General features: G+C 40.0%; 2 protein-coding genes across 10 annotated transcripts in view; one reads left to right on the top strand and one right to left on the bottom strand.

Moving 5' to 3' along the window:
• RMDN2 (regulator of microtubule dynamics 2) overlaps nucleotides 1-26,881 on the bottom strand; it is a 117,486-nt gene that overhangs the window by 76,293 nt on the left and 14,312 nt on the right. For 6 of the 9 annotated variants that reach the window (XM_007477023.3, XM_016425104.2, XM_016425105.2 and 3 more), the window contains one exon: nucleotides 100-572. In XM_007477023.3, the coding sequence (XP_007477085.2) occupies nucleotides 100-554 (455 nt within the window). In that variant the 5' untranslated portion in view covers nucleotides 555-572. The other 3 variants (XM_056794747.1, XM_056794646.1, XM_016425108.2) reach the window with 3 other exon arrangements.
• Nucleotides 3,815-10,549, top strand: LOC130453820 (endogenous retrovirus group K member 7 Env polyprotein-like). Its single transcript, XM_056794811.1, has 2 exons — nucleotides 3,815-3,973; nucleotides 7,867-10,549. Exon 2 carries the CDS (start codon nucleotides 7,867-7,869, stop codon nucleotides 9,865-9,867), a length of 2,001 nt encoding a protein of 666 aa, XP_056650789.1. The 5' UTR covers nucleotides 3,815-3,973; the 3' UTR covers nucleotides 9,868-10,549.

Below are 26,881 nucleotides of genomic sequence, written 5' to 3' on the forward strand. Positions count from 1 at the left end.
TAATGACTTATGGTTTTTGGTGTTGTTAATCAAATTTAGAAGTTCCTATTGATGTTACGATAGTTAATTCAATAAAAGCAACATTTTGCAAAGACTTACCCTCCTTCACTTTCCACCTCCTCAGAACTATTGTTGGTTGAGATGTCCCCACCTGTTTCAGCTTTTCTCTTCCTAGGTGTTCGAGGCTGAGGACTTATCTTGTGGATAGCTGTCTTCCCTCGGAGCTCAACTCGGATATGTTTCTCCAACTCTGGAATAGCTTCTTTAAGGAATCTGATTTCCTCTTTGAGTTCTTCCACACTCATCAGTAAATCATTTAATTTCTCCAGGATCTGAAACTGACTTTTCTGTAACACCACCACTGCTCCTTTTTCATTATGAACTGTATCTTGCAAATCAATGGAATGAAATTCATTGCTCAATGACAGAAATTTAGATAAATTCATTGTTGTGCCAGGTTTACGAATTTTTTGGTACCACACTATGATCAAGCTTACTCCAGCAGTCCCCATCATGATGCCAAATATTAATCCTTTATTTGTAGAATGAGACATTTCTCTGCTCTTTTGTTTCTGAAATTACAAATACAAATATAAATGAATGTTGCTTTTTGCTTTGTCCAAAAAAAATAAAACAAAACCCAACAGCAATGTGTAGTCTGTTTTAAACAACTATGTATTAAGGGCATATTTTTGAATCATAAAAATAGAAAACAATATAATGTATTTTAACTGCCATTAATAGCTATGTGTCTATAGGGTGAAATCCAAATAAAATATAATTAAAAATATTATTTACTTCAGACTTTTGTGATAACTCTATTAAATCAGTCCAGAAAAAAATATAAAGGTGGTGACTTGACATACTGCAAAAAGCCCCCTTGACATACTGCAAAAAGAAATAATTTGTGGAACTTGCATGAAAACCTATAACTTTCTAAAAATATTGCCGAACATTCACATGGTTTCTTTAAAAATTTGTTTTTTGGGGTTGGTTCACAGAAATGATTAAGTATATTTATCACCATAGGACTAAGCTTTTCTGAGAAAGCTACTATATCTATCCTACAAGAAAGATAGCATAAACTATAGTTACTCAGTACTTCAGGGGCATGCGAAATATAATGGTTTCCCCAAAGAGCATATATTATAGAAGAATGCACATTTTAAAATTCTGAACTTTCATTATATGGTAGTATAAGTTCACTAATGTTTATACAACTCTTTGTTACAATTTACTGTTTGTTTTGTTTAGTTTTATCATACTTTTGCCCCACAATACTTTCACAGCAACCCCACAAATAAAACTTGAAGCATTTAAACTAGCCAAATATATGGAGTTCATGTTGGTCCATGATGACATATAATACTATGTGATGATTAAAATAGTGGAAGACTTAAATTGTAGTAAATATAAGAGTGGATGAGTAATTGTGACCGCAGAAAATATAGTTCAAGACAGTGTCTTGTTTTAAATCAAATATAAGGTGGTCACCAGGGAAATATTCCCAATTATGAAATATATCCAATCAGCTGGGTTTTATAGAGATTTAATTAATACAATGAGGAATTAAAGAAAGAGAGAAAGAGAGAAAAAGGAAATAATGAGAAAAGGATAGGTTGGTCCAGGGCAGCCCTGGCCAACCCAGGCCTAAGTCCTAAGAGAAAAGATCAGTCAGTCCTTAATCACTCACCACAAGATCTGTTCAAGCAAGGATTCTAGTGACACCAGGCCAGCTTCATCTCGGCTGACTCCACCAGCTCAATCCTGAATCTGAATCTGAATCAGAATGTCCCTTCAGCTCTATCTGAGCTCCTATTTAAAGGAAATTTTCTCCTATGTCACCTCCCCTAAGTTCTTACATCTACCAATCACAGTAGACGTTTTTCAAAGGACAGACCATTCTTAATTCACACCTAAGAAGTATAACTTTTTGAGTAATTCACACCTGAGTAAGTTCTCACCTCTTTGCCTTTTTCAAGTTCACAAGTTGCCTGACCTTTATAGGTACTTAACACCCTTTTGTATTAGTTCTAAAAATAGGCACAACTTATGAACTTTTTGCCTTATTATAAGTATGGGTTTAAGTACTTTTCATTGTTCAGCAAAGAGTTTACAACTTTATCTTCCCTTAAAGTATGCTTAAGTAGGGGTGGAGTAGAGGTCTTCACATTCCTGATCTAAGTTCCTTCATTGTTTAAAGTGGGGAACAGTCTTAACCCAACCTTATGAAGTAGGGTCTGGGAATTTTTGGGGTTCACAATCCCCCCTGATGATCACTGGGAGACTAGTCTCCCCATTGATCATTTAACATAATCATCTTGTAGTCCTAAAAGCACTTCTAACTGTAGATATATACAATATTCAATTTTCTAAGAGGAAATTAGAGTAGAGAGGGAGGAAATAGAAAAGAAAGAAAGCAAAACCAATGTTTTGCTAGGCACATTGACAGAAAGCCAAATTAGGGGCAGTCCCTTTTGGCATAAATGTGTACATTTACAATAAATGTTCAATCAATGTTCAGTTCAATTAACCATATCCAAAGTTCATTCTTGATCTTCTTGATGAAGTGTAGGTTTTCCAGCATCTTTCTGCAACAATTCATTCTCTGGATTTAGGAGTTATCAAGCTTCTTCCTTGAAGATCTTTTCTCGAATAAAATTCAAAATCTTTGATTTTTATAAAAATACAATCTCAAACAAAAAATCAAAATTCTTGGATTTTAAATTAAAATACAATCCCCCCTGAAGTAGGTGTTAAAAACATCCAGTTCAGCTCAGGATGCAATGTTGAGTTATGGGGGTGTATGAGTCAATTATCAAAAGAAGAGAAAAAACACAACTAAAAACATAAGGAAAAAATTTCAAAATACACCCTTGTATAGGTCCAACTTACAGTAATTTCTATCCCATAAGTCTTTAGGACAGAGAGCAGTAATATTTCACTTAGCCATTTGTAGCCAAGACTACAGGAAGTTGCCATATTATAAGAAGAAAAGTAACTAGAATTCTATTTTGATAGGGAAGTGTCATTCCCTCGTCTGAATTTTGACATTCTCAGGGATATAGGGAGCCAGAATGATAGTTGTAGCAGTCCAGCCCATAGACACTATGGGGAGACAAGGAATGTGAGTGAGCACATAGCCATCCTGTGCATGGCAATAAATTTTATTGCCAGCGTGGCTGAAGTTTAGGCGCGAAACCTGGCTTTCCTTTGTCTCACTCTCCTGGGGATAATAACCCCACCTTCACCTTGTCATAAGTTGCATTATCCAATGGGAATACCCCAGGTAACTCATCCATATGTATTGAGGTATCATATAACTGTTCAATATGTATTGAGCTGTCAAGACTATAAATAAACGAGCCCCAGTAAGCTCCTCCCACTTGAAGAGCATTCCCAGGTTTGGCAAGGGGCATCTTCTCCCCTGCCTGTCTCTCTCTCTCTCTTCTCTATCTTTCTCACTAAGGCCTGGTCTTTAGGCCAGGCCTGCCTTACTTCTTCTCTTTCTCCTAATGCTACCTAGCATTATCTACCTCCTTCAGTTTCTGATCTCCTTTCCATCTGAGCTAGCATTATCCTCTGACCAGTATGGTGTTAAATCGAGATCATTGGGTGGTTTCAGCCTGAATAGTCACACTCAGTGGTCGGAGCTTAGCTGTGGCTCATACAAATAATATTTGTCTACTGACTCGGTTATTCACATCTCTAAAGTCGGCTCGTTCACGCCCTTCGCGGGATCAAAACTTCTACTCTATCTCTATCCTCTCTTTCTCACCTTTACAGCCTCTCGCAGGCCGGGAGGCTACATACTGGCGCCCACGTGCCTAGGACTCACACCTGGCACTTTCTCGTGGCATTCTACCTTTATTTCTCACAGCAATAGGGAGGGCGCGCCCCGAGACGCGAAGGATTTCTCAGGCTAGGCGGAACGAAGCCAGAGAACAAGCCCTTCGAGTCTGGCCAACGGAAGGTGAGTTGTTCTCAGAGATGGGTTTGACTATTTCCTCCCATGCAGGTTATATACGACTCCTCATGTCGTTAATTTAACTGGGAGGTAGGAAGGTCTCTAAAGCGCAGATCAAAGCCTTGCTACAAGTAATTCAAAAGGCTTTCCCAGCCTTCCCATCCATGGGGACGCTAGAAGTTGCTCAATGGGACCGTATAGGACAATCTTTAAAGGACTATCAAAAGGAAGGTAACAGAGTCAGGAAAACGGTATTTAACACCTGGTCAATTATCAGAACTATTCTAGAGGATTTAGCTATTCAAACCTCTAATGCAGGGGAGAAGGAATCTCCACAGACTCAGGAATTTAAAAAGCAGGTTCTCAAAAGCACTGCTCCTGAGGAGACTGATGGGGGAAGGGAAGGAGAGTGTTCAGGATGGTCTGGGGATCCTCCAGAGGCCCCAGGCTATAATTCAAAGGAGAGTAAAACAAAAGAGTCATTTACAACTCCAAGGCTGTATCCTTCTCTAAACACTCTGACCCCTCCCCCTCCCACCCCTCCCCCAGACTACGGGTTGGCTTCAGGAGCCTCTCTTCTTGCCACCCCACCCCCACCTTGCTCGCCTGAAGTTTCTAAGCCTGATTCACTCAGGAATGAGCCGATCTCGCCTACTCAAAAAGGCAAGGAGGATATTTCTGCTTTCCCAGTCAGGTATATAGAGGACCGTGAGGATGCCAACAGACACATTGCTCAGCACAAGCCCATAGACTGTAAGGTCTTGAAAATGCTCAGAAGCAGCGTATTGAAAAACGGGGCAATTGCTCCATTCACATTAGCGCTCCTCAGTAATCTGACTCAACAGACACTCACACCGGCTGACTGGTACCTGGCAGCCGAGTCCGCCCTCAGCGGAGGTGACTATCTGACCTGGAAGCTGAAATTCCATGATCTATGTTCCCTGCAGGCCTCCGAGAACAGGCAGGCAGGAATCAACGTGCCCTTTGAACAATTGGTAGGGCAAGGAGAATTCGAACCAATTGCTAGGCAAATCGCAGCCACAGAGCAGGTTTTTAGCCAGATAGCCAGCGCTGCCACTAAGGCATGGAGAGCCCTACCCGGGAAGGATTCAGAGAGCCTGTACACAGAGATTATCCAAAAGCAGAACGAATCTTTCGCTGACTTTGTGGATAGGCTCAGTACAGAAGTCCGCAGACATATCCCTCACGAAGATGCAGCTAAGGTTCTCATTAGGGACCTTGCTATTTTAAATGCTAATGAACAGGCCAGAAGAGCTTTAGCTCCCATTAAAGCTACAGGGACCCTGACAGATTTTTTAAGAGCATGCCAAGACATAGGCATGGGTGAGACACGAACTATTTTAACAGTACAAGAGCAGCCAAGAATGCTTAGAGGGCTATGCCATGCGTGCGGCAGGAGAGGTCACTATCGTAGAGCATGTCCAAATAAAAGAACAGGAAAGACCCCAGATATCTGCCCCAAATGCGGAAAGGGCAGGCATTGGGCTTCTGAGTGCAGAGCTGGCAATAAGCGAAGTCTTCCCAACACAGGGTCTAACACCCAGTTAAACTAGACTTCGGGCCAGCCTTGAGCCCAGGAGTAAATCAGGGCAGAACCATGAGGTGTTCTTTTCGATTCCCTATAATTGCAGCCGAAAGCATAGTACTAAAAGAGAAGTCAGAACCGACTTGGATTCCAGCTAGCTTTCGTTTTCCAGTACCTCAAGGTGCAAAAGGGTTGATACTAGGCGACCCTGACCTCATTGCAAAAGGTTTAGAAATCTTTCCTACATTGTTTCAGGATAAGGAGACCAATGGGCTCCACATCCTGGCTGCTGCAAGGCCAGCATTTTGCATTTCAAAGGACACTAATCTAGTTTACCTGACCATATTCCCTGAAGCTGATTTCTCTCTAAAGAGCAAGCTTCAAAAAAGCAGCCTTGATTCCACAGCCCATGGATTGTTTTGGTCTCAAAAAGTGACTCAGGATAGGATGGTAATGTCTTTATTTGTAGAAGACAGGGTTATCTCTGGCATCCTGGATTCTGGAGCAGACATCTCGGTGATCTCTGCTACGGATTGGCCAGAATCATGGGAAGTCATTGAACCTCACCAGAAATTAATAGGCATAGGCACGCCTGAGCATATTCTCCAATCAGCTAATACTTTATCGTGGTCTGATAGTGAAGGACATAGAGGTATATTACAGTTAGAAAACCTCTATGACACTTTAAAGGGAGATGCTGCATTATCATCCCCTAGAACACTGTCTCCCAAAGCGGGAGAGGAGTTAAAGGTAGTGGAAGAAGCGGTGTCAAAAGCCAGATTGTATAGAATTGATCCATCATTACCCTTAATAGCGTCTGTTCTACAGACAAGGTATACTCCCACAGGTGCTTTACATCAGGACCAACACATCATAGAATGGATTCATTTAGCCAATCAACAAACTAAATCCCTCACTAGCTATCTAGAACTTATCATTTTACTGATAACTCAGATCAGAAAAAGGGCAAGACAGTTAACTGGCATAGATCCTAGTACAATTCATGTGCCTATAACAAGAGAGCAAGTTCAGAATTTATTTGCACAGTCTTTGCCATGGCAAATTGCTTTTGCAGATTATACAGGACAGATAGATAATCACATTCCTGCTAATAAGATACTGCAGTTTGTAAAATTGACTCCTATTATTTTTCCAAGAATGACATCCATGCATCCTCTTGTAGATGCTGTGAACGTTTTTACAGATGCATCAAAACATGGGAGAGCAGGAGCTGTAGTCCAGGATAGCACAATGTTATTAGACACTACTTATGGCTCTCCACAAAAAGCTGAATTAGCTGCAGTTCGCAGTGTACTAAGGGATGTAGTACAAGCTTGTAATATAATCTGTGATTCATTATATGTGGTTAATTTGGTTAATTCGCTGGAAACAGCAAAGATTAAACCTGTACCTGATGAAGAGTTATATCTCTTGTTCCGTACCACCCAGATGGTGATATGGCAAAGGCAGAACAAATTTTTTATAACACATATTCGTTCACACACTAACCTCCCTGGTCCTCTCTCGGAGGGAAACGCTAAGGTGGATACCTTAGTGGCATCTGCTTTTCAAGATGCAGTTAGATCACATTCTTTATTGCACCAAAATGCGAAATCTCTCAAATGCCAATTTGACATTACTAAAAGACAGGCACAGGAGATAATCCAGCAATGCAGCTCGTGTGCCCAGTTCTCCTCTACACCTCTTCCCCCAGGAGCTAATCCCCGAGGACTCAAAGCTAACCAGCTTTGGCAGATGGATGTGACTCAATATGCTCCTTTTGGAAGGTGGAAGTATGTGCATGTGACAATTGACACATACTCAAGGGTCATATGGGCCACGGCACAAACGGGAGAAAAAGTTTCTCATGTCATTGCACACTTGCTGGAAGCATTTGCGCATTTGGGCATTCCAAGTCAGATAAAAACTGACAATGGTACTGCATACACCAGCAAAAGGTTTGCAGAATTTTGCAAACTGTGGAATATAAACCACAAAACTGGAATTCCAGGTAACTCCACTGGTCAAGCAATAGTGGAGAGAGCTAACAGGACTCTCAAGAACCAGATACAAAAACAAAAAGGAGAGTACCTGACAATTTATGAAGGTGACATCTCTAAACCCAAACCTATTATTCCTAACAAATTGTTAAGGATGGTACTTTTAACTCTCAATCATTTCTCCATCCCAGAAGGGCTGAATGCTACACCTATGCAGACGCATTTTGAGCGTCATGATACAATGGACACGGTGCAGCAGCCCTGGGTTTTTTGGAGATTGCCAGGAGACAAAGATTACAGAGGTCCGAACAGACTAATAACGATGGGTCGAGGATATGCTTGTGTTTCCACAGATGATGGAGAGATCTGGACTCCCAGTAAGCATCTCAAACCATGGAAGGGACCACTTCCAGATGCAAGGGGAGCAGAGGAACAGGCTCACCAGTCTAGCACCGCACCGGCTGCCCGAGACCAGGACGAGAAGCAGACGAGCATCGCTGCTGTCTCCAGTCAGCTACCTGATGGTCAAGAGCAGGGCACCGGGATCGAAGGCAACACTGGTGAATGCACACACTCTGAACACTGACATTACATTTACTCTGATGACATTCACTATTTTGACTTTGCTGAACATCTGTCATGCTGAAGTCTACTGGTCCATCGTGCCCAAACCTCCTATTTTGAGAATGTTAACTTGGAGGGACAAGCCCCCTCTGGTATATGTTAACAACACGGACTGGCTACCACACCCTATTCTAGCCAAACGTGTTCCTCTAGAGTCTGAAGGAGCTCTGTACAATTATTCAGGATCTACTGTGTATCCTCCATTTTGTATGTCTTTTAGAAATTCGTTTATTGGTAATTCTTTCTGTGTACCACGCAGACATCAAGCGTGGATTGTCAAAAATGCCACTGACGACAGTTATGTAGGGGTTGGCATGGGTGTGATAGGAATGGGAGATGAGTTAGCACGTAAGACGTCCCAATCTAAACACCCTGCTAACAAGTACCTATGTCCAAATCAGATAGGTACGGTACAAAAGGAGTTGCCATGGACAGATTGTTCTGTCCGAGTTCCCAGAAAGGTTAAGATGCCGGCAACCACAGACTTTAACATCTACAATTGGGCACCCAGGTTACGTTGTGGTCGCTCTGAACAACTGACGCGATTAGGCAAATACACTGACTATGAGAAATGGCACATGCCATGTCAGAATTTTCAGAAAATTGAGGACTTACTAGAAGTGGACATGGCTGGTTCTAGACTTGCTATTGAAGCAGGTCCTATACAGAACACGCAGTGGAAGATAGTGGCTGCCACGCAGCCGATATACAAGTTTAAGGTCAAGGTGAAGAACTCAGGACTTGATCTTGAGTATGACAGTCACGTTAATGTCACTGCATGTGTTTTTGCTCCTTATGTAATGCTAGTAGGTAACAGCCTTCGAATTTTTAAAAATGACCAAGGTCTATATGAGATCAACTGCACAAAATGCCGCCTACATCAATGCCTTAGTCCTAAAAACCAAGATTCATATCTTGCTATCATGTATCATCCACCTTTAATGTGGGTACCTGTCGACTTGACAGAGACGTGGGCATCTACGCCTACTGTGCACATCATTCAAAAGGCATTTAACATGGTTATACATAGGTCCAAGAGAATGGTCTTGGAGATTATAGGAGCCGTAGTCTCAGTAATTGCCATGATCACATCACTAACCACGGCAACATTGGCATTAACTTCCTCTATCCAGAACCATGAGTTCATACAGGAAGTGGTGTCTAACTCTTCCAAATTATGGCACACTCAGCAGAGTATTGACTTAGCTTATAGAAATGAGCTGGACAGTTTAAAAGATGCTGTGTTTTGGTTAGGTAAAGAGGTTGAAGCTTTACACACAAGGATTACTTATCCCTGTCATTACAATCAAACGGGTTATTGTATTACTCCGTTGCCATATGATAATGTGTCATATGAATGGCAACTGGTCGTTCAGCACATCAAGGGTGCTTGGGGAAGTCATAACAGCACCTTGGACATTATTAAATTGCAACAGCAGATCAACAAATTAGACCGAATTGTATATGAGAATGAAGCTGCAAACATAGCTGCAAATTGGGAAGCAACTTTATCTTCCCTAGATCCCCAAAATTGGTTTGGTAGAGCTAACTTAACCAGCATTGGTACTATCATTTTATTCATATTATTGGCTATGGGTTTGATTATACTTTGCAGCAGAAGCTGTAAAAACAGAGCCTACATTCAAGGCATACTGCCAGAATTGGCACGGTCTTATCACACTAGGCAATTGGTGCCTGAAAATGTTGAATTGAACACGACCATTCCATGAAAGACCAGAGTATCATGATATTTTACATTCCAATCTTTGCTATATACTGAGAAGATGAAGGCATGTTTGCTATGTCACATGTCTGTCCCTCCTGAATTGTTCAGAGAGGATGTTTTTTTTTTCTTTAAAGGGATCTCTCCCACCACACAATCAAAAAGAAAAGGGAGAGGAATCTTATACAGATCAGTATTTCTAAGAAATCCTACAGAGATCAGTATTTTGCTATAAGATCAGTATTTATATTTTAGAGGACACTTTTTAAAGTCACTTTTGATTGATCAACCTTGAATTTTTCTTTTACACTATTAAGGCCAGAACTTTGAGTATAAAGAAGGTACTGTTAATGCTCTGATCCAAATTATGAAGGTGCAAAGATTTCTAGAATTACAGTCACCTTACGGTCAGTAAACATGAGAACATGACAGAAATTGTTAATTTTCAGTTGACCATTCTGGAGAGTGATGTCTGATTGCATGCAACGGGAATCATAATGAATCTTTCATTATGGACCAGACAGCCTAAGCCACGGTGATGCATTTTCCATGTGAAATGGATGCTTGAGGTTGGGGAATGCAGAGACATGGTGCACTGACGCCCTCAGTCACTGGATGTCCTGGCATCGTCCTACCAACCAGTTTCTTAGGTGGCAGGCATCTGGCAGTGAGAGCGAATAGTTCCTAAAGATGCAGAATCAGTTCAAGAGAAGGAAAGCATTTATCCTTTGGGTCCAGAGGAGGTCAGTTTTGCTAATCATGATGAGATCTGACAGCTTCTCATGGTTCTGACTGGCGAAGAGTGACGTGGTTAACTGAAGCACCTATCTTGTCAGACAGAGAACTTCTACCTCATGAAACCAGGATCAGTGTTATGGAAATTATTTTTTCTTTTTGACATTTTTATATCTTATATAATTATTTTGTTAAGCACATAGATAGAAAGAAAGTTCACACTTGATTTTTATATTTGAGTTTTATAATCTGGTTTGATTTTCTCACTTTGAATTATTATGATTGTGCACCAGTGTGTTTATATTTAGCGTGTGTTGAGTTACATTTTGATATTACTCTATTCATTTGTGTGTCAAACAAAAAGGGGGAGATGTAGCAGTCCAGCCCATAGACACTATGGGGAGACAAGGAATGTGAGTGAGCACATAGCCATCCTGTGCATGGCAATAAATTTTATTGCCAGCGTGGCTGAAGTTTAGGCGCGAAACCTGGCTTTCCTTTGTCTCACTCTCCTGGGGATAATAACCCCACCTTCACCTTGTCATAAGTTGCATTATCCAATGGGAATACCCCAGGTAACTCATCCATATGTATTGAGGTATCATATAACTGTTCAATATGTATTGAGCTGTCAAGACTATAAATAAACGAGCCCCAGTAAGCTCCTCCCACTTGAAGAGCATTCCCAGGTTTGGCAAGGGGCATCTTCTCCCCTGCCTGTCTCTCTCTCTCTCTTCTCTATCTTTCTCACTAAGGCCTGGTCTTTAGGCCAGGCCTGCCTTACTTCTTCTCTTTCTCCTAATGCTACCTAGCATTATCTACCTCCTTCAGTTTCTGATCTCCTTTCCATCTGAGCTAGCATTATCCTCTGACCAGTATGGTGTTAAATCGAGATCATTGGGTGGTTTCAGCCTGAATAGTCACACTCAGTGGTCGGAGCTTAGCTGTGGCTCATACAAATAATATTTGTCTACTGACTCGGTTATTCACATCTCTAAAGTCGGCTCGTTCACGCCCTTCGCGGGATCAAAACTTCTACTCTATCTCTATCCTCTCTTTCTCACCTTTACAGCCTCTCGCAGGCCAGGAGGCTACAATAGTCAAAGTTTGTACTTGTATGACTACTTCACAAAAAGTGTAGATAGAAGGAAGTCCTATGACTTAACATATGTCAAACGTTGCAAACTCAAGTCTCACATTAGTATTTCCTGTGTGCTCTTTTTGGCACTTTTCAGGTTAAGTCTGTGCTCCTTGTGTCTTATCCCTTTTTCTGGAATCAGATACATTAATCACAGTCCCATAATATTTTATCAATAAATGGCAGGTTCCCATAGTTTAAAGCTTTGGGGATATGCATTGACATTATAGCAAGTATATATCTATTAACTTGTATTACTGCAGAAAAAAAATATTATGTGTACCTTTAGTATAAGAAATGAGAAAAAAGTCAAATATTCTCATCAAAATAAAAGAAAAGCAGTAATAAAAATAAGGAAAAAATCAGTAATTCAATGTGTTTTTTGAAAAAAAAGTATCCATTTGTCAATGGATTATTATCTTCAATGCATGTGATAGGCTACAGGCAATCAGTCTCAGCAGAAGATGCTTTCTTCACATGTGAGCAATGAATCCAAGAGTCCTTTTCTTGAACCTTTATAGATGTTGGAGTAGTTAACAATATTTGGAATGGTCCTTCCCAGGAAGGCTGAGTTGCTCCATTATGCTTGAAATTCTTAATATACACTTTGTTTCCTGGGTTCAGGTCATGAAGAGAAAAATCTAGTGGTCCAGCTTGTACTGCAGCTCCAGATTCATGAAGTTCACTTAGTTTGTGCTGTAATTCCTGTATATATGAAGCAATAGTAGTATCTCCCCCTAATAGTGATGTATATGCAGGGGAAAAAGGTTTAGCCTGTATAGGCAGATGTCCAAAAAGCATCTCAAATGGTGAGATATGTAGGTATCCTAATGGGTTTCAGTGCATAATTTGCCAATCATAGTTTTAAGTTCTTTGTTCATCCTCTACACTTGGCCTGAGCTCTGGGGATGATATGGAACATGGAATTTTGGAGTTATTCCCAAGCAAGAATATATCTAATTTAGGACAGAATCAGTAAAATGACTTCCTCTATCTGAATCAATATGAGCTGGCAGTCCAAAGTGAGGAATAATTTCTTTTAAAAGTATCTTAGCAACAAAATCTGCTGTGGCCTGGGTCACAGGAAATGCTTCTGGACATCTGGTTAGTTGATCTACTATGACTAGACAAAATGTATAATGTCCAGCCTTTGGCATTGTTATGAAATCTATCTGTAGATGTTCAAAAGGTGTGTAAGCCAGAGGACATCCACCAAAGGTTTTTCCACGAAATGCATGTTGGTTATATGCTTGACACGTAGAGTAGGCTGAACACACTTTAGAGGCTATAGTAGTTATGCCAGGGGCTATCCATACTCTCTTAACAGAGTCCACAATGCCCTGGGTACCAAAATGACCATTTTTATGAATAGATTGGCAAATTTGGTGATAGAAACTTCTAGGGAGCAGGGGTTTTCCTTCAGGTGACACCCATATTCCATTAATCTGTTTCACTTTGAATTTTTGTTTCCATGTTTCCACTTCCTTTTCATTATAGGAAAGTGATAGATTTCAATCATTAGTGGTTGTTAATGTTAAAATTAATTCAGGCCCTTCTATGGCTGCTAGTTTTGCAGCGGCATCTGTTCAATCATTTCCTCTAGAGACAGGGTCAGTGCCACCTGTATGGGCAGAGTAATGAACTACAGCTAGGGCTTCAGGAAGCTGTAGAGCAGAAAGAACTTCATTAATAATTTCTGCATTAGCTATAGATTTTCCAGCTGAGGTTAAAAATCCTCTTTGGAGCCATAGCATTCTGAATGAGTGACAAATGCCAAACGCATATCTAGAATCTGTATAAATTGTTGCTTTTTTATCCTTGGCAATTATACAAGTGTGCTTCAGAGATATGAGTTCTGCTCCTTGAACGCTAATGTTAGAAGGTAGAGAAGCTGACCATTCAGTGGCAAATTCTGAGACTACGGCAGCTCCAGTGTAACATATACCATCCCTCATAAAAGAGGAACCATTGGTAAAAAAAAAAAAAAGTCTAAGGGAGTGTCCAATAGATTATCTCTAGGCTTTTCTGCCATGGACACTAATGTTTCACAATTGTGTAATGGTTCTCCTGAAGTAGGTAAATCTGGAAGCAAGGTGGGAGGGTTAGGAGTAGTACAACGTTTTAAAGTAATGTTTTCGCTATTTAATAAGATTATTTCATACCTTGTAATTCTCTGATATGAGAAAGCCTGTGTTTTATGTTTTATCAACAATACTTCTACCTCATGTGGAAACATAATTGTTAATGGACATCCCAATACTAGATCAACAGTTTTTGTCACTAGTAAGGCTGTAGCAGCTACTCCTCTAAGACATGGTGGTGCTCCTGCTGCTACTGGGTCCAGTTGAGCAGAATAATAAGCAATTGGGTGCTGAGAAGGTCCCAAAGTCTGAGTTAAAACACCAGAAGCTACTCCTCTTCGCTCATGCACATACAAAGTAAATGGCTTGTTGTAATCTGGGATGCCTAAAGCAGGGGAAGACATGATAGCCTTTTTTAGATCTGATAGAGCTGACAAGCATTCAGGCTCTAATTTGAGTGGTTCAGGAACCAAATCCTTTGTTAATGCTATAAGGGGTTTAGTAATTTCCCCATAGCAAGGAATCCATTGTCTGCAAAACCCTGTTGCTCCTAAAATTGCTCTCAACTGTTTCTTAGTAGTAGGAGCGCTTAAATTTTGAATATTTTCAATTCTTTTTGGAGAAATATAACGAGCACCAGCAGTCAGGATGAATCCCAAATATTCTACTTTAGGGAGACACCACTGAACTTTATCCTTTGAGATTTTATGTCCTCTTTTGTGCAATTCCAAAAGAAGGTGTTTACTATCTTCTTGACATGTTTCTGTGTCTGTTGAAGCCAAGAGTAGATCATCTACATATTTGATTAATTTGCTATTTTTAAATGTTATATTGTCTGTGTCTTGTCTCAAAATTTGCTCAAATAAACTTGGACTTTCCACATAACACTGTGGCAGATGACTCCATGTATATTGTTAGCCCTTATAGGTAAAAGCAAAAATATGCCTGGAGTTCTTATGTATAGGTATGGAAAAGAAGGCTGAGCACAAGTCTACTACTGGAAAGTATGTAGCTGTTCTAGGAATAGAGGAAATAATAGTATTTATGTTGGAAACTATGGAGTTTCTTTTTATAACGTAATTATTCACCTCCCTCAGATCCTGTACGAATCTATAGAGGTACTTGCCACCAGGCCCTCTTTTTGGTTTTTTAACTGGAAGGATGGGCGTGTTGTATTCAGATTTGCAAGGGATTATTATTCCCTGATAAATTAATGAGTTAATAACTGGTGTAATACCCTCAATTGCCTCCTTTAAGAGGAGATACTGAGGAATAGAAGGAGGTGGGCTAGATTTAGTTTTTATCTGCACAGGAACAACAGATTTAAGTAAGCCTACATTGGAAGAAGATGTGGCCCAAAGAGACTCGGGTATATCCTTAGTTATTTCAAAAGTGGGAGGCTCTTTTGCCTCCTGGTTCTCCGAGAGAGGTACAGGGAGTAAATTTAAAGATTCCTCTGGTACTTCCAATGATAAGGAACCATCTGGGGAACAAGTTATTGTGGCTCTGAGTTTGTATAGAAGATCTCTCCCCAGCAAATTTAAAGGGGAGTCAGGCATCAAAAGAAAGGAATTTTGTACCTCTAGGGGTCCTACAGGGTCTGAGAATTTTTAGGGTTCACAACTACTATACTTAAATCGATTGAATAATCAGAATTAGGAAGCACAGAGGAAACTTAGTTATGATCTAATCCAACCTACTACATTTTAGAGGAGACTGAGACCTAGAGAATTTAAATTATTTACCAAGGTCACAGGTCTAGTCAGATCAGACTATTTTTCCATGTTCTTTCCCTCCGCTTTTCCCTCCCCACTCCCTGAGCTGATAAGCAATTCCACTCTAGAACCTAGTATTTCTAACTTCCACTGTAAACAATTCTTTTGTCACTTCACTACAATACTGGTTTTGATGTTTTATTATATTTTTTAAACTGATATTTAAAAGAGCAACATTTTTTACTTTCTCCAAAATGCTACTTATTTGCCTCAGTAAGTAAGCATTGAATATCTATGTGTCAGACATTTTACTCAGAGTAGGGAGGTACAAAAAGGCAAAAAACAAAACAAAACAAAACAAAAAACAATCTATGCCCTTAAGTAGCTTACAGTCTGATGAGGTTCTATTTTAAAATCAGGTCTTTCCATGTAAATGAATTTTAAAATGTCTGCACTTATCACCTTTTTAAACACCAAAGTGCTTTTATTCTATGTTCTGAATAGGTGAGGAGGCCAGATGAATGAGATGTTTTACAGAGTTGTAAATTACTCTGAAATAATTTAAGTAATATTCTATTTTATAAGTCAAGATCATAAAATTAAAATCACAAGGGACAAAAAATGTGTTTAACAAAATACATATTTTTGCTTGTCTTATAACTTCATTCCTAATGCAAAAACTTACTTTTCTAATGTAAACCAGCAACTCATCTATAGAGTCTTAGAGACACATCTTGGGGAACTGTAAGGTTAAATGACTTATTCATGGTTACAAGCTGGTTAGAAACAGAACCCAGGTATTGCTAACTCTCCAAGGCCAGCTTTTGATCCAGTAGGCTACAATGTCCCTCTCTAGAATAAATTAAAATGTTAAGATGTTCATAAATGTAGAGAAAGATGAAATATAATAATTATAGTAATATTAAAATAAATTCATAGTTATTAGTAATATATTATACAAAGGCAATAACTGCTAAAATAACTTAAAATTTAAAATGTTAGAATCTTCCTTTGACATTTGAGTAACTTCAATAAGTAGCAGTTTTAAAGTGTGATTAGAAAAGATGTAACTGAATTACAAAAATCATCGAGGTATGAATTATAATAAGATACATAACCATATCAAAGATCAAAATTGTTACATTAAATTTTTAAGTTTTTGAATGGCATATGACTTTACAGGTCATCTATTAATCATTCAACAAGTATTTAGCTAAGCTTCTCTTCTTCTGTGCCTAGTAGTATGCCAGAAAATGGGGATTTTTAAAAAGAATGGCAATCTCTATGCTCAAGGAGCTTGTCTTTGTCTTTTACGAGGAGAAGCAGATTTTCACATATATGCATGGACACAATTAGTACAAGTTAAATTCCTAACAGCTGAGAATTATCAGGGAAAGTCTCCTGTTAGATATGGTGTTTGAATTGAGTTTAGAAGGAAACCAGGGATTCTAAGAGGTGAAAGTCACCAATGTCCAGCTCTCTCATTTTAAAAGCAAACTGAGGATCAAAGAGTGAAATGGCTTACCTAAGGTCACATAGCTAGATGACTGAAGGCAAAGTTTTTTGGTACTCATTGAAAGATGGGTAGGCCAAAGATGAACTTGGATATCATTTTGCAGCTAAATGGTATAGTGAATTGAGAGCAAGGCCTGGAGTCAGGAAGACTTGGGTTCAAATCTAGCCTGGAATACTTCATAGCTGTGTGACCCTGGGGAATCTCTTAACTCCACCTGCCTCAACCTCACCACTCTTCTGTCTTTGTTATTACTGTAAAAATTAAAATTATGCATTACTAAGACAGAAAGGGTTAAACAATTTAAAGGCATAGTTGATAGCAAACTAAAAACTTGCTTCCATATATTCATACTGTAATAGGCAGTCATCAGGCATTTCTTAAACTCTTACATGCTCTACAGGTAGCTGCTAGGTGTAAAACACAAAGATCCCTTTCCCCTCCTCTCCTTAGAATCAGCCCTCTTTCAAGGCACAATGACTAGCTATTTTATTGTTAAGGGAGCTAAATAACCCAGCTGTAGCAGGTAGTCTTTTACGGTCTCATTCTCTTTTCTTGTTGGTCATCAGTGCCAAAAGACTTAACTAAGGAAGGTAGAGGATTCCAGTGTGTGGGGTAAAGTTCTCCCTGTCTGGCCCAACAGGCAGAAATTTCTTTGATTTAATAGAATCCAGGTATACTCACATGATAATTCTCTTATCTCTCTCCTGTAATTAAAAATATATATTATTTTCTAAGTATACTATTATTTTTGCAAAACCACCTGTGTTTTACAAATAGCCATCTTAATTTTCTTTGTTTCACACAATGCTATTTTGAATGTTTAGCTTATGAATGTTGCTCTAAAAATTTGTATAAAGGCTCCAAGTAAATGTCATCCATCTTGTTACCTATCCTGGACAGCTGTAATAAATGGGTTCACTCTTTAAAAACAAAAAAAACCCCTTACCTTTTATCTTATAATCAATCTCATGTATTGGTTCCAAGACAAGGAGAGCAGTAAGAACTAGACAATGGGGGTTAAGTGACTTGATCAGGTTCATTCAGCTAGGAAGTGTCTGAGGTTAGATTTGAACCCAGGACCTCCTGTTTATAGCTCTGGCTCCTGATCCATCAAACCGCCTAGCTTTCCCCTGCTTTATTCTTAATTGACTCCTTACTCCTATTAATTAACTTTGACCTCAAGAATCCAGATGGTGACTGATGATCCTTTTGACTCCCTAAAAAATATTCTACTACAACTTCTCTCAGGGGATACACATGTATACATATAAGCATATGCACAATAAATACAAGCTAAATTCATGGGAAGGGACTCACAGCTGAAAGTTATCTAGAAAGATATCCTGTAGGAGATGGCATTTTAGTTGAATTTTGAAGAAGTTTAGGGATTCCAAAGAAGCAGAAGTACTCTATATCCAGTTCCCTCGTTTCATAGAGACAACTTCCAAATAATATGATTTCTAAAAACAAAACTTAATACTTGCTGGAATTCTTAATTTCATCATGAGAATTAATTGATCCAAAATACAATTTTGGAAATATTACTTGTAGAAGTAGTAAAAGGCCTTTTGTTGACCTAAAAAGAGCCTTTTTAAGAAAGGAAAATGGGAAAAGTGTGGAAGGGGTGACTGGTCAAAGAATGTTCCATCCACAGCCTTAGTATAGGAAAGGGAATAGGTAAGGATAGGAGGTGGGGGTGGGATGGAGTGGGGGGGGGGTAGCTGTCTGACAAGTGCTCAAAGGCTGGAGAAAGACCAAGTTTATCTTGCTTACATACTGTTATGGGGAATATTGATCCTGATTTAACTTGTTGTTGATAGGTATAGATCGGTTATTGGGTATCAGGAGATTCTGTTGTTGGCAATTGCATACTAGACTGGACAGGCAGCTGATAAATACTGTTGGAGGCTAGTTAAGAAAAACTATTTATTACTACTTAGGAAAATATCAGGGAAAGGATAATGAAATGAGAATTGTTAGGAAAGGTTTTTCCCTATAGCTAAAGGTTTCTAAACTAAATCCCGAACACCCCAAATCTTTCCTGCAAGGGAAGTCTTGGTAATTACCAAGAATGATTCTCCTTAACACTATGCTTAACTATTTAACTAACCCCCCAAACTGACTATATATCTATCCTAAAACTAACATATAACTTTATACTTAAACTCCTTTTCTTATAAATTATGTCCAAGATTCAGTGACTCCTTCTGTCTATCTCTTCAGCTGTTAAGAATTCAGCTTCTGACTAGTCCTTCACAGAAGCTGTTCTCTGGTGCCCCCTGCTGGCTTCTACTGCTCCCCTGTCTTCTCACAAGAAAAAGCCAAGCCAGTCTCTCACAGATGATCTGCTTTCAATCTTCCTCCAAATCTCCAGGTATTTCCCAAACCAATCGTCAATAACTCTTCCAAAATTTCCAGAGAAAAAGCCAACCATCCACTCTCTGAGCAACCAACCCGAAGAGTATCCAGTAATTTCTAACTGCCCCTCCTAGGGTAATCTAGGAATTCGTTCCCATGATCTCTTGAGGATTCCACTGTCTGAATTAAAGGGGCCTACCTTATTCAAAACCATCTCTCTAACCAACCACCTATTCCTAATTACCAAGAATCTCTAACTACCTCACTAATTAAGAATTTACTAATTACTCATTATCATATCTCAATATCATATAGGAACCCATTGACAGCTAGGTTACTAAACTTAAGAGAGTCAATAAGACCTGAATTTGAATTCTGCCTCAGATGTCTATTACCTATGTGGCATTGGAAAAGTCATTTAACCTAATTCAGTTTCAATTTCTTTATCAGTAAAATAGGGATAATGGTATCTACTCTCTCTGGGTTGTGAAAATCAAATAAGATAACGTGTAAATTGCTTTGTAAGCCTTAAAATACTATTAAAATGCTATCATCATCATCATTATTAGATCAACATATCACATATTGAAGACATGAATTTGGCGTTAATTAATTTATTTTTATGTTAGAGCATTAAAAAAAATTTTTTTTGCACTTATAAACATGACCCTCCTAATGGGAATCCTAGATTTGGGGGCAGGATGGGAAATGAAGGTTCCTGAATCATGAGTAAAAACTCTTATCTAAGGCTAATATAGTTAAAATTGACTTTTCATTATTGGTGATTCTTCTTTTTTTTTTTTTAAACCCTTACCTTCCGTCTTGGAGTCAATACTGTGTATTGGCTCCAAGGCAGAAGAGTGGTAAGGGCTAGGCAATGGGGGTCAAGTGACTTGCCCAGGGTCACACAGCTAGGAAGTGTCTGAGGCCAGATTTGAACCTAGGACCTCCCGTCTCTAGGACTGGCTCTCAATCCACTGAGCTACCCAGCTGCCCCCGGTGATTCTTCTTAATATGATTTAGATCTCCTATTTTAACCTTATGATAAATAGTTCTCCACAATTTTAAAAATATACTTCTTATTCTAGTAAAGAGATTTCTCAGGCATTTTAAAAGTAAAGTACATATTCATAAATAACAATTTATCATGGGCCAGAGATGAACTGAGAGTAAATAGAACAGAGACAAACTGTCTTATGATAGCTGGGAGGAGAAAGAAATGTGAATAAACAAAAGAAGGAACTGAAGAAAAAATCATAAAAGTGAGAAAAGATACTTTTAGAAGAGGGCAGATTGGCTGATGTTAAGAAGAATAGTTTGGAAAACTTGTGCCAACAAGATACACAGAAGAAAGAAGTTTGTGAGGACAAATTTTAGGGCAGGAAAAAATAGGAAAGATACTGAAAGTTGTATTTATCTCACTTGAAATGTACAGGAGCTGAGTAGATACAATTTCAAGTCTTTCTACCCCAAGATTATGTACAGAGAAGGAGGAGCTGGTTCCCCATCTTCTTAACCTCAGAAGGGTTTCACTTCTGTTGTTTCAAAAGATTAGGCCCAGGGAATGAGCATGAAAGGGCTGCTTTTACTCAGTTTTGTACCTCAATTGATTTCAGTCTTCATTCAGACTTTTCAGCTGTTTTAGAGAAGAGATTAAAATTTCTCTTTTCCATGGTAAAATGGTGATTTTTATCTCATCTCTTAAAACCTTCTCTACACCTTTGCTCCAAGAAGTATCTCCTCTCTTCCAATCCACTTCCATCTTTCCCTCTCTATTGACTCTTTCTCTATAGCATATGAACATGTTCAGATCTCTCCTATCTTGAAAAAACCTTTCCTTTAATGGTGATATTCCCCTGAGTTACTCTCCTGTTCTTCTCATTTAAAAATAAACTTAAAAAAAGTAGTTTATCCTCACTGCTTGAATTTCCTCACCACCAACTCATACTTTGTTTCTGAAGTCTAGTTTTTATTCCAAATAGTTTTTCAAACCCACTTACTTCTAAAATCAGAGATGATTACATAATAACCACTTGAGGTCTTCATTCAGTCCTCATTCTTTGTCTCTCTGTGGTGCTTCAGAAATGAGAGATTGCCACCTGCTTGTGGCCCTCTTTTCCTCCGGCACTATTCTGGTTTTCCTTGCTCTTCATCTTGCTGGCTTCCTTATTTCTCTTAATACATACATTGTACATTTCCCAAGACTCCTCTTCAGCCCTTTCCTCTTTATTCTCTCTCTTCTCCCTCAGAGATATCATCTATTATAATAAATTCACTCTATTACTTCTACTAGGTTTCTAAATCTAGATCTTCCATTGTAATTTTTGCTTTTGGAGATTTCCACTCTGAAACCCCACTGCTATCTCAGTTAACATATTGAAAACTAAAATTATCTTTGCATCCCATCTGGTTCTCCTTCTGAGCTTCCATATTTCTCCCAGTAATCCCTTTTCTGATATAAATACTAGTAAATTTGAAGTCAGAGGACCTAGTTAGTTCAAGTTCTGGCTCTATTCCTACGTGGTCTTGGACATGGTGTACCTGTTAGGTCCCATCCACCTCTTTATCATAGATCTTTTGGTATTAAATTCATCTTTAACTCTTCACATTCTCCTTGCTCTGAAAATTCAATTTATCAACATGTCCTACTTGCTTTTTTTAAAAATCCTTACCTTCTATCTTAAAATCATTATTGTGTATTAGTTCCAAGGCAGAAACTTTGTAATGGCTGGGCAATAGAAGTTAAGTGACTTGCCCAGGGTTATACTGCTAGGAAATATCTGAGGTCACATTCAAAGCCAGGACCTCTGACTCAGTCTGGCACTCAATCCACTGAACCACTTGGCTGCCTTCCCTACTCACTTGTGCTTCAGAATATTTCTTATAATGGTTCCTTCCTTGATATCCCCACTGTCTTCACTATACTCCAATCCCTCACCAATTTCTATCCAGACTATTGTAATAGTTTTCAATTCATCTTCCTCTGGATCTAATACATTGTATACTTTGTAGTCAGATCAAACTTCCTCTTTCATTAATTCTTGCCTCTTTGTAACTCATGCCATTCTCTCCTCTTAGAGTCCTCCTGGAGGCAGCTGGGTAGCTCAGTGGATTGAGGGCCAGGCCTAGAGATGGGAGGTCCTAGGTTCAAATCTGGCCTCAGATACTTCCTAGCTGTATGACCCTGGGCAAGTCACTTGACCCCCATTGCCTAGCCCTTACCACTTACCAATACACAGTATTGACGCCAAGACAGAAGGTAAGGGTTTTAGAAAGAAAGAAAGAAAGAAAGAAAGAAAGAAAGAAAGTCCTCCTTATCTCTCCAGATATGTAAGTTTAAAGTTCAGCTCATAGAATCAGTCCGAAGGGACCTTAGCCCCACTTCCAAACCAGTTTAAGGCTTCCATTTTATAATATTAACACTTTCACTGTTGGGATACTTCAAAGTTCTGCCATGGGGCAGGTTTCTTTTGGGTAAGATTACTAAGATGGAAATCAAAGGAATGTTACAAATGAAGTAAATCTTGATTTTTAATAAGGTTAAAGTCCCACTTTCTCTAAAGGCTTATCAAGTAACCCCATCCTCCAATCACCTTTTCCTCTTCTAAACTCTGATAGTATTTACTGTACATTTATTTAATACTTATACTAAACAGTATATTAGATTGGAATCTCCTTGAAGGCAAGGACTGTCTTTTGCCTTTGTATCCCCAACATGTAGCATAGTGCCTGGCACATAATAGACACTTAACAAATGTTTATTGATTACTTATCACATATGCCTTGTAGTTATCATTTTATATAGACATCACATTTCCCCAGACCATAATTAAACTTTATTTTACAGAAGAGGAAACTGAGGCTCAGAGAAATAAAGTAATTTGCCCAAAGTCAGAAAGCTGGCAGGATAGAATTTCAGGCCCCGAGGCCAAATGCAGTGCTCTTTCCTCTGCATGTTTAAGGATGGCAGTAGGAATTTTCAAGGAGATAATCACTGAACTGAAAATGTTCTGAAACATTTTGTACACAACAGGAGGGTTTCTTATATGATCCTCTTTGGAATCTTGTTTGGTGATAATTATTCAAAATAAGGAAGTTTAAAATGTTGAAGGAGAACTTAAAAAAAGGCCTACAAGCAGGAGGACGTATACAAGAGGCCTGGATTTTAAGGGCATTAGAAATGGTTCAAATCCTGACACAGACAGTAAACCAACAAGGCTCGAAGGGCCCCGAAGGCGTCGTTTCTGGCGCTAGAGCCGGGGACAGGAGGTGCACCTCGGGAGGCGGAGGATGGAGGTGGGGGTTGGGGGGTCAGTTTACAGAGCGAAACAAGCAGAAGCGGGTTCCCACCCCACTCTCCGTGGCCTGAGTAGCGAGGACTCGGGCTAGGTACGCTAGAGGGGAGCAAGGAAGACGGTAAAGGGAGGCCCCGCGGGGAACGCTGGGAGAGGAGGAGGAAGCAGTGGGTGACGCAGGTGCAGTGAGTGCCTCCTTCTGCGGCGCCTCCCCCCGCCCCCCCCCTGCACCAGCCGCATTCCTTCTCTACTCCTTCCTTCAGGCCGTCCTTCTCCTTTGCACAAGCCCCCATCCCCCCCGCCCCCCCAGGCCTAGTGGAACCCCACCCCCACCCCCACACACATACATACACACTCAAGGCCGACTTCTCACCCCCACACCGCGCGTGGGCTTCCTGCTGCGGGGAGAGGGTGACGCGGCGTGGGGGGGGAGGGGGCAGCTCTTGTCCTCGCTTCTGCCCGGCCCGCGAGATCCAAAACACCCAGGCTGTAGACACTGCCACAGCTGCCGCTGCCTCTGCTTTGGATATCAGAACTACTCACTCCAGCAGTCCCGCGGCTCAGGCTACGCCCCGGGTCCGAGGCCCAAAGGCGCGAGGCGGACCACACAGTTAGCCAGGGAGTCAGGGTTTGTTCCGGCCTCTTGTAACCCGAGGAGGAGGCTGGGCCCGAAGCCAGGCCCTTTGGCCAGCCGGCCTTTGGTATCCCGGCCCTTTTATTTTTGTTAACACGTAAGGGCCTGGGTAAGGTCTAAAGGACTCCCCAACACACACCTGTCATCAAAGATGAGGAAACTGAGGCCTGGAGCCTACCTGCCCTTGCGTGGGCCTGAGAGAGCCCTTGTCCGCCTTGGAATCCCAGAACCCAGGAGTGTGGAAGGGAGCAAGACCCCCTCCCCTGCTCCAGGGGCTCCTGCTTAGCCTCCCAGTCCCCACCCTGGACAGTTCCATTCCAAAGGATGCTGGCCTCCTTTATAATGTAGAGGCATGGACATGTGGTCAGAAGAAATGGGTTCAAATCCCAACTGAATGGACATGCTGGGGGGGCCTTCGACAAGTCACCGACTCCTCAGGCCTTCTTTTGTTAGCTAAAAAATGAACTCTTAGGGCCTATCCAACTCTGGGGAGGGGGGAGCAGAGTCTGTTGGTTGAACAGAGTTGTGTATGATTTATGAAGCACCTAGGAACCAATAATGTAAATTAAAATGGTAATTATTAAGAACTGGAGAAGGCAGCTAGCTAGCTTAGTGGATTGAGAGCCAGGTCTAGAGTCATAGGTCCTGGATCAAAGGTGGCTTCAGACACTTCCTAGTAGTGTGACCCTGGGCAAGTAACAACCTCCATTGCCTAGCCCTTACCAATTTACTGCTTTGGAACAGTACATAATATTGATTCTGTGACTGAAGGTAAGGGTTTAAAAAAAAAAGCACTGGAGACTTTAGAGATCATTTGACATAAAATACACTGCATTCAAATACAAATATAGTTAACAATGGAAAAGCATGAACAAAACTTAAAACTTGTGGAGCTACAATTTAGAGATGGTTTTAAAAACAAAACAAGAACTATTTGCAGATACAAAGTGTAGCTAATGTTAGCACAGCTAGGTGGGGCAGTGGATAGAGCTCTGAGCTTGGAATCAGGAAGATTTATCTTCATAAATTCAAATCTGGCTTCAGATACTAGCTGATTGACCCTGGGCAAACTACTTAACCCTGTTTGCCTTTGCTTCTTCATCTGTAAAATGAACTGGAGAAGGAAATGGCAAGAAAATCCCAAATGGGATCACAAAAATCAGACATGAACAAAATCACATCCAAATCAAATCTAAGTCCTCTATAAAGAATAGTAATAAGCCTTTCGTCATTTGGCTATGATTTGGCAGGTTTCCCTACACTCCCCCAAAACAGCTATGAAAAATAACACAAAGAAAGCTCTTGAAAGCTACTTTATTTTTCTAACTTCTTAAAAAAAAAAAAAGCCATGTCTCTCCCCATTCCAGTTCATCCTCCACTCAGTGGTCAAATTTATATTTCTTATATATAGATCTGACCAAATCCTCTTCTTCCCAATTCAGTAAATTCTAGTGGTTCTCTATTACCTTGAGAATCAGTTATAAAAATCTTCTATTTGGACTTTAAAGCCCTTTATAACCTATCCCCTTTCTGCTTTTCTAGTCTTTTTACTTATATCTTATTTCCTCTCCATACCTTCCTGATGTGCTCTATAATCTGGTAACAAGGTTCCTTGTTGTTTCCCAAACCATCTCTCAGATCTGGGCATTTCCTCTATTTCTAATATTTTGAATGCTTTCTTTTCTCATCTTCATTTCCTGGCTTCCCTGGGTTCCTTCAAAATCCAATTAAAATCTTATCTTCTACCAAAGCCTTTCCTAGTTCCCCTCAATGGGAGGGAACCTAGTTATGAAGGACTTTGAATGGCAAACAGAAGATTCTATTTATTGAATAGGAATGTATGTAATATGGTCAGATCTGCATTACAGGAAGGTTGATTCAATAACTAATGGAAATTTTCCTGGAATAGGGGAGAGACAAGGCAGGGAGAACAACTGCCTATTTCAATAGCATAGGTTATAAGGGATTCTACTTGGTTATAAGTATCAAAGGAAAGAATATAGGCATATAGGAGAGTTATAAAGGTAGAAACTAGATTTGGCAATAGATTGGATATGGGGTGAGGGAGAACAGAGTCAAGGATGATACTCAAGTTGTTCATCTGGATAACTGGAAGAATGATGGTACCCTGACCAGTGGTTTGGAATTCAGGAAGAAGGGATGATTTAAGGGGAAAGATAATGAGTTGTCAGCTAATAAGCATTTTTTCGAAACCTACTATGGGCCACAGTACTACTATGCTAAGTGCCAAGGATAAAAGCCCCTGCCCTTGAGAAGCTCATAATCTATTCGGGCAAGGAGAGAGTACCCAGCATATGGTTTCTTCTGTTTTTCCATCCCATCCCTTCTCCTCTCCAGGGAGAGAGCCCAAAAGATTACAGATGCTGAGGAGGTATACATTTCAGAGTTAATTTGCTCTTGAAGGGAAGATGAGGTTCAGGAGACAATTGTGACATTTAGATAAGAAGCCATATGGGAATTTTCAGACATGTTGGATTGAATATGTCTGTGGCATATCCTGTTCAAGATATCTAATAAGCAGGCAGTTG

The sequence above is a fragment of the Monodelphis domestica genome, chromosome 1 (genome assembly GCF_027887165.1).
Source record: "Monodelphis domestica isolate mMonDom1 chromosome 1, mMonDom1.pri, whole genome shotgun sequence".
Lineage (NCBI taxonomy): Eukaryota > Metazoa > Chordata > Mammalia > Didelphimorphia > Didelphidae > Monodelphis > Monodelphis domestica.